Source organism: Camponotus vicinus, unplaced genomic scaffold, assembly GCF_025532165.1.
Source record: "Camponotus vicinus isolate PSW18456_S1 unplaced genomic scaffold, iyCamVici1.0 SCAF_2, whole genome shotgun sequence".
Classification (NCBI taxonomy): domain Eukaryota; kingdom Metazoa; phylum Arthropoda; class Insecta; order Hymenoptera; family Formicidae; genus Camponotus; species Camponotus vicinus.
In genome coordinates this window covers 12,511,115-12,524,401 of record NW_028141956.1, presented here as the reverse complement: position 1 = coordinate 12,524,401, position 13,287 = coordinate 12,511,115, and the positions used below count along the sequence as shown (strand labels likewise).

The 13,287-nt window shown below is 36.3% G+C and overlaps 1 protein-coding gene across 8 annotated transcripts in view; it reads left to right on the top strand.

The window, feature by feature from the left end:
* Pnut (septin 7-like protein pnut) overlaps window positions 1-12,997 on the top strand; it is a 45,278-nt gene extending 32,281 nt beyond the window's left edge. For 5 of the 8 annotated variants that reach the window (XM_083092473.1, XM_083092475.1, XM_083092469.1 and 2 more), the window contains 4 exons: window positions 651-692; window positions 2,553-2,688; window positions 2,970-3,133; window positions 4,705-7,454. In XM_083092473.1, the coding sequence (XP_082948599.1) occupies window positions 651-692; window positions 2,553-2,688; window positions 2,970-3,133; window positions 4,705-4,864 (502 nt within the window). In that variant the 3' untranslated portion in view covers window positions 4,865-7,454. Of the gene's footprint in view, window positions 1-650; window positions 693-2,552; window positions 2,689-2,969; window positions 3,134-4,704; window positions 7,455-8,644 lie in introns of those variants that run through there. The other 3 variants (XM_083092471.1, XM_083092472.1, XM_083092470.1) reach the window with 3 other exon arrangements.
* Window positions 12,998-13,287: the final 290 nt, after the last annotated feature.

Here is a 13,287-nt window from a genome sequence, read left to right as displayed (position 1 = left end):
AATGACCCAAAAATATACATGTTCTAATATGACACTTATTTAGCCCCATATTATATATAATACGGTTCAATTTATTAATTCACCTGCCCCCAGTAGTGCAATGTTAATATTATTGCCGGATGCGATAAATATGACGGAGCAATTTATCTTTTTTAGTCAGGTACTAACCACGCCATTACGACGCTCGCTTTTTCTATTCGAGCAAGATTGTTTCGTTGAGTTTGATTTGAGCACGCAGTGTGTCTCGGCGAGCACTCGACTGTGTTATGCGTGATGAAATGATGGTTTATTTCGAGCTTCAGTATCACACCAATAACGATGCTTGCGAGTCGATTGCGTGTACTGTCCGAATCACATGCTTGTATCATACTTGTGTGTGTTTCTGTTTCTTCCATTACTTCCGTTCTGAAGAATTCAGAGAAAGGTTGTGCATGCAAACTATCGAAATGACCCCGAAATGGATCCCCCCTCGCGTTTGAATTGTCTCTTGCCATATCTCGATCTCGAGCGAGATCTGTATCCGTAGTAGACTAGACACAAAAACGCTGCCGAGGGAAGATAAAGCGGGGGGGAAGGGGTAGACGCGTCAATTAACCCCTCGACAGCGTGTCGCCCGTGCGAATTTTAATGGTGAATTTCTTATTGGTCAGTTTGTGCCCTCCAGGAGTGATGAACAGTTTCATGATGGTGTGGTAAGTCCTTTAATAAGGCTCAAACGGATATACTATGGTTTTGTGTGCACAAGCCTTGTCGAGTTTCGAGACATTCTCGAAATCTCCAAGAGGACTCACTGTACAATTATATTATGAGAGATTGAGAATGTTGTTAGAGAAAACTTTCGAATAAAATATCTTTAATCCATCATTGATCGTAGATTTTTTAAAAGAAGGTATACGATTGAATTAAAATATATTAAAGGAAATTTGAATAATAAGATGAGAATATTATAGAGTATATTAATTTAATTATTCTTTAAAATATTTTGATTATTTTAAAATAATTACATCATCCACTTCCTCTCAATTAGAGAATGTTGTATTTGCGTTTTATAATTACAAAATTAAATGCATGTTCTTATTTAATTTTATATTATAAGGTTGATAAAATATATGATAAGATTGATAAACATTAAATGCTTCATCCAACGTAGTGAGTCCTCTAAAGAAATAACCAGCAAATTATTGTAGGTTCTTTAGAGAGAAAACAACTGGTAAATTAGATTTCCACATTGAATGTATAACACGATTTAGATCTGCTTGCCGTCTTTATATTTACTTTTACTTTTGCATTAATATATTTAGCAACGATGTAATAATAGTTCACTTAGAAAGAAATCGTATATATAGTTACAATTTTCATAATATCTGTTATGGCTTTATAGATTTCACTTCAATCTTTTAAATAAGAGCCCTGATTTGTGTCGCACATAAATAAGAAGTAAAGTAAGAAATAAAATAAGAAATAAAATGCGAGAAAAGTCAGTATAGCGGAAATTGGTTTAAAAAAATAAAAATATTTGCATTAAAAATAAAAATATTTTCACATCATTTATATTTTTGTATTATTTACACTAAACGTAACTAGATGTGATAAAAGTATTACTCTCTATCATTTATATTTTTGTATTATTTACACTAAACGTAACTAGATGTGATAAAAGTATTACAAATAAAAGCATTCTCGCTACACCAATAGTATGCATGTACGTGACATGTATGTTGCATAAAGTTGGCAATTTCCGGAATGTAATCGTTTCTCACGGATTTAGAGCAATATTCTAATTGCCACGATAACAATCGGATTTAATAACGAGGAAAACCAATTATCGAGTTGTAATTTACGTAACATCGATGCAAATTCGGGCTCCACAATATTTATCCCTTAACTGATTGTGCTCTCGTAGGAACTTATCGGCGATGAATTATCTATTCCATTTTATTTTTATCAGGAGAAATTTCTCTGCTATTTTTTAATCATTTCTCATGATTCAAAATAAGATTAAAGATATTTGTACATTTTTTCCGGAATATTCGTCGACTCTTCCACGATGATGTCATATCAGTTAAGAATGTTTATGTAGTATTTTATATTGTTACCTCTTTGCAGCGCATTCTGTATAGTAATTGCTCGTAACAATCCGGAAAAATTAGCTCAATATCATACTAATATATTTAGTAATCTTTAAACTATTGATTTTATCTATACTATTTCAATACTTAACATATAATGATTGAAGTAGCTAAATTAGATATTAGATATGTCCACTTGAGATTTTTATGGAACAACAACCTTAAGTGTTTCAATTGAACGTATCATAATTATTATCTTTTTTTAATAACTTCTCGAAACTTTGAAGCAAATCAAGTCTTAGAAGTCTTGCTGCGAAGAGCTAATTTTATAAATGTGTAGTAGTGCGCTAATTAACAATTAGATAAGTTTCGAAGGCACCTAAATGTCACACGCGTCCCTCGTATTTGTATTCCCGATGATACGATTTCTTATTGACTCAATAACATGTACACTATAGTTTGGATCTGCTCGAATCTTTGTAGGAATCCGTTGGCACAGCTGGAAGAGGAGAAGCGTGAACATGATAATAAGATGAAGAAGATGGAAACGGAGATGGAGCAAGTCTTTGAGATGAAAGTGCGCGAGAAGAAGCAGAAGCTGAAAGACTCCGAAGCGGATGTAAGTGTAAAATCATAATGACGTTATGTCGTAATCGTAAGTCGAAGATTTTTTGAAATTTAAACTGTTTTGCTAAGTGTATATTATTTTATCGAAAAGAAGAAAAAGATTTAGGATAGATGGAAAAGATAGTTCGTGTGTACTGCAATTTCTCACTCATTATTCCTGAAATTATTTCGATCGGGGTGAATTTTTTTGTAATTTTTATCTCATGGCATATTAAAAACGAAACGTAAAGAAATCCAATAAGTCGAGATACTTATGGAAAAATCTGCAAACAGTTACAGAGAAGGCACGAGCAAATGCGACGTTCATTGGAGCAGCAAGTGCGAGAGCTGGAGGAGAAGAGACGGGCGTTCGAGGCGGAAAAAACCGCCTGGGAGCAACAGACCGGTCACAGTATTGAAGAACTTCGTAGACGCAGTTTAGAGGCGAATTCGAAAGAGTAAGTAGTCTTTATTGACGAACGAGGAAGAGAAAGGAACCGAGAGATATTGCGTTTGATCGTTGTCTTTACATTGTTGCACTCTCACACGTTTTATTTTTCCGTTGTGTCTCAAAGAGGATACATCTCGTTGTTTTTCGCACGATTTTTTTTCTCTTTTTTTTCTCAAGGCAAATATTTTTATTCAGCTTCATATCTTTCTCCTTTATTTCTAGCGAGAGCTAAATTCTAACACGAACGAGTATTAACGAAATAGTTGTATATCGCTTTCGAAGCTTAGCGCTGGTGATTTAGTATTTGGTTTTTGGAGTTGTTTGTATATTCAGCGCGGAAAGCACTCGACGCAATTAGAATCAGCTTGATAGCTTCCTTGTACACTGTATTCCGTCACTATCGTATCTTCTTCGGGCTGTATGAGAGCATTTATAAAATATAGATTCGAGTGGACGAAATGTTTACATCATGGAAACACAAGTTGTCTCTCAAGATTGTCTGATATAAAATTGGATGAATTAAAATAGCGGTGATACCTCGCTTTAAATGTGTCTTTAAGTGGACTTAAAGGAACTTTAATTTCCTTCAGAATTTGTTAATTAAGATGAACCGTAAAATTTGTAGTACAAGAAATTTTTAGAGAAAAAGATTCACATATATGATAACGAAAGAAGAATACGATAGTAAGTGTGCACTGTACATACGCGGACCTCGCTCTCGCTGTAGTGTTCCTTAGTCGCTAATTCGTGTTTGGATATTTTAATGTTTGCAATTTTCAATAATTCGTCGTTCACACCGCAATAATATTTTTTATTCACGCTTTGATATCTACGATCCTTCACATCACGATCACTTCACGAAGCTTGCACCAATAACAGAATAATAATCGGTTACCGGCTCAATTTTTCTAAGATTCTTATTGAAGCGAATTTTCGTATTAATTTTATAATTTTCACGTATCCACGCGATAATATATTGTCCGCACATGTACATATCGTGACTTCCATACGTATAGTCATCTTGCATTTAACGCTAAATCAGTTTGACTGTCTAATTTCACTTGGAAAAAAATTATTATAAAAATGTGCATTAAATTTATATTAAACATATTAAATTTATTATTTATATTAAATATATTAAATTTAATATTTATATTAAATGTTTTAAATTTAATACTATAGCATCTCTCTATTTATTAATTTTGAAATCCAAAAATACAAACGAATTATAAGAGACACCCATTAGATTTTTGTGCTGCCTGAATTCGAGATTTGACACACATTTAGCGTTAAATGCAACGTGACGATGCACCGCCGACGTTGCATTGCATCGCTTCTCGCGGCAGATTAAAAAAGAGCGAGATGAGAAGCTCATTGTGCAAGGAACGTCGACGGTTTTCCAGATTTAATGTACGCTTGTTGATCCAACCGCGCGTTTATTTTATGCTGAAAATCGCGCGCGCGATATTTTTACATTCGAGCTTGCGTCGGGATTTGCAAAGAAAAGAAAAAGAATAAGAGAAAGAAGCCCGGTTTGTTTGTCTTTCTTGTATACCATATCGGGGTGTCCTGATCTAGGACGGGATCGATGTCCTCCGAGGGATCTGGCGGCGGCGGGGGTACGTTGAGGGGTTCCCGAGGGATAAGCAGCCTCCTTCGTCGTCACACGAGTTTCAAATCACCTCAAGACAGCCCCGCACAGATACAGCTTGTCATACAGCATCCTGAGCACCCCTAATAACGACCGAATCTCCCCCAGAACCGCTCTCGAATGCGCTTGCGAGACTCGCTTTTGGGATCTGTCGCGCGGACTCCTTTCCTCGCGCTCAACCCTTATTTGGTTATTTGCAAAATCACTTTTCTTTTCTTTGTAAGTAATAAAAAATCACTCGACGAGGATAAAAATCGAAATATTTTACTCCAGTCTCGAAGGCAATCAAAATGCTAGTTTAGAGAAGATCAAACAAGTCTCAAAAATAATATAAAGCGATATATAAACACATGCGATCCCTCGCGATTGCCCGAATAAGGGTTGAGAAATTGAGTTTTATCACACCTGAGAGGAAAGTAAGTACTGCTTATCTAAACGGTATTAATTTGACAACGTTACTCTGATAAAATTTAAATGATAAAACGAGCATTTGTCTCGTCAACGATAGAAGTTTGGAAGATAACTCGCTCTTCAATCTGTTATGGCAGTTTTATTCATCATTTTATCTTTTTTGTTTTTCCTCTTCAAAACTACAAATTTACGCAACAAATTGCAAGAGAGCCGCCGAATCAATTATTTTAGCGGATCAATTTTTAGATTAAAAAAAAAACGAAATTCGAGACTCGATCAGTTCTAAACCTCTAAGTCCATGTTGCATTGGAGCCGAGAATCAAATGCGTGATAGGCGGTACTTACTCGTCTCTCGGCACGCGTGTGCGTGCGTCGTCCGACACATATCCAAAGCGACTGTATATTTCTAACGAGAGGCGTCCCATAAAGCCACGCATCACCGTAGATATCGACGCAAAAAACGCGCGACCCGGTAAATCTCTGCTCGTTATTTTATACTCGATCGTCTCTCGCGTTTCTAATCGCGCTTTCGCACGATAACTTTGTGTTAAGACAGCGAGCATGTGTCAAGATATTGCGACATGTACTCAAAGGAAGAAAAGGACGGAAAATACGGGAATCGATGAAAAGAGATGTGTAATGCCGGACAAAGTTGAGATTGCTTTCTGCGAATATTTTCGATATCGTTGTATAATTGATTAATTAATCATTCGTCGAGTTGAGCTCAAGATTGAGGTAGCGCTTTAATTTTTATTTAGAAATTAGGCAATTTTTGACAGGAAAATTGCAATTAATCCTCGCTTCGAAGAAGGATTGAATCGATTGTCCGGATGACGTTTTATTAAAAGCGAATCGATTAAAGGAGGGAGATTGTCCCACAAGGCGAGGAGAATATTGACGTCGAAATTAGAAAGCTTGTCCGAGATAAATTTGGTCTTAATTTTGTCTCACGTTCTAGTCGATTACCCCCGTTTTCCGAGACATGCCGTCTCAACGAGACGCAAATTCATTTCGCAAATTACGCGTCTCCTCGCGGCAAAATTATACATCCCGAGCGCGATTCTTGGAGCACGCCTGTTTATCCTTGCATTATCGCGATTATCGTGCATTTTCTTTGGCCGTAACGCGTCCGTTAGGTACAAAACAAACGTGGAATCTCGCGTTACGGTAAATTACAGTCGACGACATCCGTAGAGAGGTAGGACGACGACGAACTATACTAAGCGTATATATTTAGCGATATGTACATTTTGCAATGTATTTTTGGCACGGACTTTGATAAACTTTTAGATTACATGTAAAAAACAGGGGCGCAAAAAAAAAAAGAAGAATTATTCTCGGCGTCGTTTTTTGTACACTCGCCCAGGGCATACAATTTACACACGTTGACATACATACTTTTACACGCACTTCGATCCTTTACCGCATCGCGTGCAGTAATTTACCCCCGCTCCCTTCCAGTGATACACTGTAATGTCTATGATTGCCACTAGTTACATTCATTTCCGGCTATATTTACGTATTCGTATTGATCTAAAGTTCTCGTCTGAACGTTTTTAGTGCGTTGGTGTTGGCGAAAGCGTGGCTTTATCGTTCTCTGTCGGGCAAATCTGAACGTATTTTTGTGTGCTACTTCTTATTTTATCCCACCGATTATTTCGCAAAATAGCGGAGACAAGTTGACTTGTCTTGTTGCGAAAGATACTATAATGACAGGAGAGTTATAAAGAAAGTTCCTCTTTTTTTTTTTTAATTATACGCATGTTTTCGTTGAGGAAAATTCACGAGACAAGTTTGTTTCTATCGCTCGACGAATTAAATGCCTGATTAAGTAATAGTCTTGTGCGGTAAAGGGTCGATTTGATATACGAATATGGCCACCTTGCATACACAAGTTGGGCGCGATCAGCAAAATCAAGCCAGTTTGTAAGACTCTGAGCAAGCTGTCGATCGATCTTATCCCAGTTCGACTCGCGCATTCGTTTCTTTTTGTTCCACTTTGTTCGCACAATGATAAACTGATCGAATCAAAAGTACACTCGAGTCATGGTCAAATTGCTTACACGATTCGCCGTTTCATTCCGATGAGAGATTCCCTCGAATTTTACGGGGGGATCGAAACGAAGGAAGAGAATAGAGACAGCTTGGTAGAGGATATATAACCGCCTATTACTAATAATTACTCACAAGCAGAGATTATACATTGTTAATTTCATGATTGATAATCCTTTTTTTCGCAAATAAACGCAATGCTTACCTAAAACAATTACTAACCGTCTTCATTGCGATTTTTATGTAGCTTATCTTCGTGTTCGAGGCGCTCGCGACGAGGGGAAAAGTGTGATTGTGTCGTGGGAGAAGAGAAAATTAAATATGTCATTAATCCCTCGGAAGATGAACACAGTTTTGCCTCGTCGCTTTTTTATTATTTGTTACATATAATGTTTACGCTGTTTCGTCGTCGCATATTGTCACTTTGGAGCTGCTTTTCATTTTAATTCTAATCGTTAGCTTTATTTAACGAGACCTTGGAAATTTTTCTAGAATTCTTTAGAGAATCAAATTAAATTTTTAAACTAATATGAATTAAATTTTTAAATTAATATGAATAATCGCGTGTGTAAACGTTATCAAATAGATCTGATAATTATACATTTTAGTTTCTTCTTTTCCTATTTTTTTTCGCGTTAACAAAGTGTCTTCTTTAAAACGCCGATTTGCTACGTTGTCGATACGCATATGTATCTATAATTTTGCATAAATGTCGTTAAGTTCAAATTATTTTACATGTGCGAAATAAAGTGAATACTCTATCCACTGCTGACGTACATAATAGGAAGATTGTGAAAATGATTTCTTAGCGCATAATATTGGAACACACATGTGATTAGCATGTTGCTCTTTGGTCGCGTGTGCAATGGATGGGTTCGAAGCATGATTTTCGCATGGATAGATTTTGTACTCGCAAAAAGATTATTTTTTGCATAACAGATACATTATAGACTCTTGTCCAGACTGTGTTCCCCTGAAAAATAGAGCTTATGTATTTATATACTAATAAAAAAGAGTCGTAGGTTTCTTCTCGATGACTACAAGAGACATCGAGTAGTCAAGTATGTATTTATTCTATAATTGTATATGCATTTTACACGTATTTTCATTAGAATTATTATGACTTAAGTTACTGTTAATTTTCATAATCCTGTCGAGTAACTCTTTGATATCGCAAACGAAAATGATCGAGATGAGAAGACGAAAGTTTTAAGAGATCAGCTCTGCACTTCATCAGAATCATTCCTGTTCTTCCTCGTCTTTTCGTCGTCAAACACCCGGTATAATTTATGTATATGCAACCGTGTGCAACTCGGATATAAGCGTTCGATGATTCTCGGATCCTCTCATTTTTAGCGACGCAAGCAATAGTTCGGGTGCTTGATATGGAAATTCTCCTTTCAGGGCTGTCGACGGTAAAGATAAGAAGAGCAAGAAGAAGGGCCTCTTCTAATCGATCTATAAATGAGAGAGAGAGAGAGAATGGGCAGGAACGACCCGGCACGATTGTCGTACTTCCGGCATCGCTTTAACTGATGACGAGTTAGATAGAGCCAGTCAGCGATAAACTTGATTCGCGCGCGATACATATAAGGATCGGTGATTACGCGAAAATCTGGCGATTTCATCACATGTTTCACAAATGCTAAAATCGGAAGAAGAGCTGCTGAATTTTGTAAAACTCAATTTGCAACCATGGATCCATGCTTGGCTATTCTAGATATGTCTGAAGATCTGCGGATTTGAAAATCAGAGTTCGCGAAGACGAAGAATGGTTCCCGGTTTACAAAGATCTCCTTGGAATTTTGTGATCAAGATCCTGCGGAATCGAGAAAGAATGAAACTAAAAGTCTACAGAGTCAAGGACACATGAAACAAGCGTCTTCACTGCCGAGAGATATTGAAACAGAAGTTTACCTAAGAAAAATTGCAATAATTCAAAAAGGATGGCTGAAGCAAATTCTTATATGATACATCGATCTGTGGAACTCGAAGACCCGCGATGCCTAGTTTCCGTTCATACATAGAGTCGCCGATCCAAGAGTCCTGAATGCAAATTTGACTGATTGCCGATTAGCTGCGCCATTATTAATATTCAGAAGAGATATCATCGTTGAGGGAGATCGTGAAGTGCTGTCTAGATTACGCGAATGCTCTGCATCGGCGAGATGTCTGTTTCATTTTATTGTTCGCAATATATGCTTCGTGCAAATCTACAGACGGACAGAGAGAAAGAGAGAGAGGGAAAGAACGTTCTCCACGACGAAAAGGTGTGTCTGCCTATGCTTTTTCGCGCTTCCTACTAGCATTCAAGAGGAAAATAAAAAGAGAATGTGTGTGTATGTGTGTAGTATGTGTGTGTTTGAAGGGAAGAGAACAAAAGGGACGCATAGTCGTCCTTTCACGCTCATTCGCGACCATCATTTGCTTACAACAACAACAACTGTGTACAAAAGAAAAAGAATCCATGTAGACGTAATTTTTTGGAGAACGTAACTTTCGTACTTTCCTCGACGCGAGTTAGCTCGTTAGCCATTTAAACCTATGTATCTTTCTGCGTAACACGAGAAATGTCATGTTCGCCGTCCTCCGCTGATCGCGATTACATTGTTGTGCGTTAACGTACATATACAATTGGATAGAGAGTTTCTAACTCATCATATCAATATCCTAGCTAGAATGAAAGCAATCGTCTCGCGTCCTGAAATAGAGATGAGAACATTATGGATTTGTTTCTTCCAATGATGAAATCAATCGCCCTGATTTTTACATATTAACTACTAATTTCAATTATTGTGATGATATTAAAATTTATGATTTTGGATGATTCGTCTATTTGCTATTTATCAAAATAATCGTGGTAAAATTATAATTTAATTTAACTTGTAATATTGAATCAAATAGTGTTTTAGATTTTATTGTATTTTTATTCTGTTACACTTTCCTTTCTTTTTAGAATATTGAAGCAATGATAGTTTTCAAGTGTCAGCACAAATTTAAAAGTTTCTACGAATCAGTAACAAGTAACAAGTAACATTCACACACAGATAACATTTTTGAATTAATTTCAAATAATCTTTAATAGGATTTTAATTTAAAAGAGAAATGTGTGTATTGAAACTTGCGTGGTTAAAAAATTGTGAAAAATTATGGCGGTTATGCTTAAATATTGGTTAAGCAAAAATTTATAATGTAAATTATACAATTTCGAGTAGAGAGATTAGGAAAATTAGCTTTCTAAAAAAATCATTGAAATAAAAAAGTATCGAATTTTTATAACGTTATACAAAATTATATTATTATACTTACGTTATTTCTCGGTTCTCGCATTTTTGGCTCGTTCAACTCTCAATTTTAGGTAGCGTGGCAGTAAAATAGTAGGGAGGAAGAGTGATATTCACGTGACTAGCATAATCATGTTGCAGAGGGAGGCTGAACATGATATCGCACAAAGCAGCGGCCATATATTATATATATAAATATATATATATATTTATGTATAAATCTCAAGTGAGAGAGAAAGAGTAAGTGTAAGTCTAATTCATGTATATGTACGCGTAAAACGTCGCAATAGACGCGCGACGGATCGATTATATATGATAAGAACGGATCATTGTATAAATATAGTAAATCTAGGTGTGTTATGAATACTGCGATTCGAGACGGTGCGCTTCCTCCTTCTTCCTATATTTAGATCAAAGTCACTCGGGATTCGGTTTTTTTACCGTGTTTAAAGATCGTTACGGCGTAAAATTAATTCTGGGATCTTCATTAGAAGCCGAGCGCCGAGTCACTTGCGGAACAGTGATTTCAGTATAATTGTACTGTATGATGTATTGTTCTGTATGATACACGAAGCGAAAACTATTATTAAATCGCAGCAAAATTGTAATTTTCTTTTTCGAGAAATATTTTCGTATAATTTTTTCTTAAAAGTATTTATTTACTTTACCGAATTTACAATATTAGAAGTTACACAAATATGAATTAAAGTTATGACGCTTCTTTGAGGTTTCTCTTACTCCGACAAAGTAGTACTGAGAAATAATAGTAATCAAATTATTGGCGTCGTTGATGGCGTTTACACAATTGACGTTTACATTGGAATCGGAAGCGCGCACCGTCTGGAATCTGTTCAAATTGATATGTTTAGGGGCTAAGCTACAAATTAAGTTACTTCTGTGCCAAGACGAGCGAGGGAATGAGAGCAATTTTCTAACATTGTAGCGAGCGGTCTCTTCAGTTACCGCGAGGTGTTCTTCACGGGAAGATTCCCCCTAGATGCGTTTGAAGGGTTCAAGGGATCACGTGCTCGCATTTAACCCCTCCGGTGGGTATTTCAAACGCACCCGATTTCGTTTCTAGTGGCCAGATGTTGTTAGATACTATCTGGCGAATTCGCTTATTGATGTCATAATTTATTCCATTGTTCGATCTCATGGAAAAGAGATTTGTTCCTTTTTAATTATACTCTTCCTAAAGACTTCCGTCTCTTCGAAATGTATTCATCTTACGTTAAATACGGAGAAGAGGCGACTAGAGAGAACAGATCTCGAAGAAACGATCAGTACGGCCAGTAAAAATTGTCGATTATCATCTCAATTAATTTCTATTCGATATCGTCATTTTATTTTATCGCACTAGACTTTTCTTCATCTCTCGGGGATGAAAAACGCGCGCGCGTGCGCTACATTCCTATTTTCTACGCATTTTTCTAAATAGGCTCGCCGGCTCGAGCGTTTGCCGAGGATGTGGCTAATTAATCTCTCGTTGGTATACGTGTCGAGTAATTGAAAGTAAGAAAAAGCGAGCGGAGATGCGTTTATAACGCAAATAGGAATACAAAGATCCGAGCGAAAAACACGAAAAAGCAAAGATCCAAGGAACAGATCCTGCACAAATCCAGGAATTGAAAATTAAATATGATTTGTTAAAAAAATTTACGAATCCTGTATCAAGTGTATTTTTAACAAAAAGATATTGACATTTTCGAATTCTAAATTTCGTATCAGCATAATACTGATGATGCAGAACATAATAGTAATGTTGAACGTCGATGTTAATTAATTGCGATAATTGACGCTGTTTCGGTTCTATAAAATCTCAATATAATTAATTTCATGAAATATCGATGTTAATTGACGAAGTTTAATTAAATTTTTCATTTAATGTCTTATCAAAATTTTTATTAAATAAATAAATATCAGATAAATTCTTATCAATGATGCGGAATTTCCTGGAGCGTTCTTGGAATTGCTTTGCGTGTTTTTGCACGAATCGGGATAGTCGATTGTACTTAATTATCGCGCGAAATTCCTGATTGCTTTTACAATCAAGACGAGTCGGATAAAGGACGTTACTTATAGGGCCATAATCGAAAACCAGATGGTCAAGCGACATTATTAATTACACGTATTTCTTAATGAACGATGCTTGTAATACGGTTACTCTTAGGGTTATTGTAAAGTGACTACTTTGTACGCGATAATCGATGTGATTACATTAGTTCCGGGAATAAAAGACGGAAAGAGAGAAAGAGAGGGTGGGGGAACGATGAGAGGAAAAGAGAAGGGCTGGCGAGAAAATAGATAAACAAAACAAATTATATATTTTGCCGTGCCAGACGAAAACGAAAGCTGCCGCCGCTAATTGTAGATGTAATAACGACTCACTATTGTATCGCGACGAACACTTTAGAGAGAATATGTATCCAATAAATTATATATAAAACTATAATAAAAAAAAAACACCAGGTGATTTCGATCTCCCGCGAGTCTTCCCCTTCTGAATTTCATGAATTCAATCGACAATCGATCTTCATGGCAAGACAAGAGTTTTTTTGTTAGAATTATGAGCCGTTCATCCTATGAATAGACGCGAAGAAGACACTCGCTGATACAAGATAAAGATAGTAATCGTAAGTATTTCGTAACTATCAAACACATGTGTGTCATGGTGCAAGGTCCAATAGATTGATGAACTCGGCGTCTTTTCATCAGCAAAGCAACTTTATGTATAGTAAGTAAAAAATACGTAGTAAAAGATAT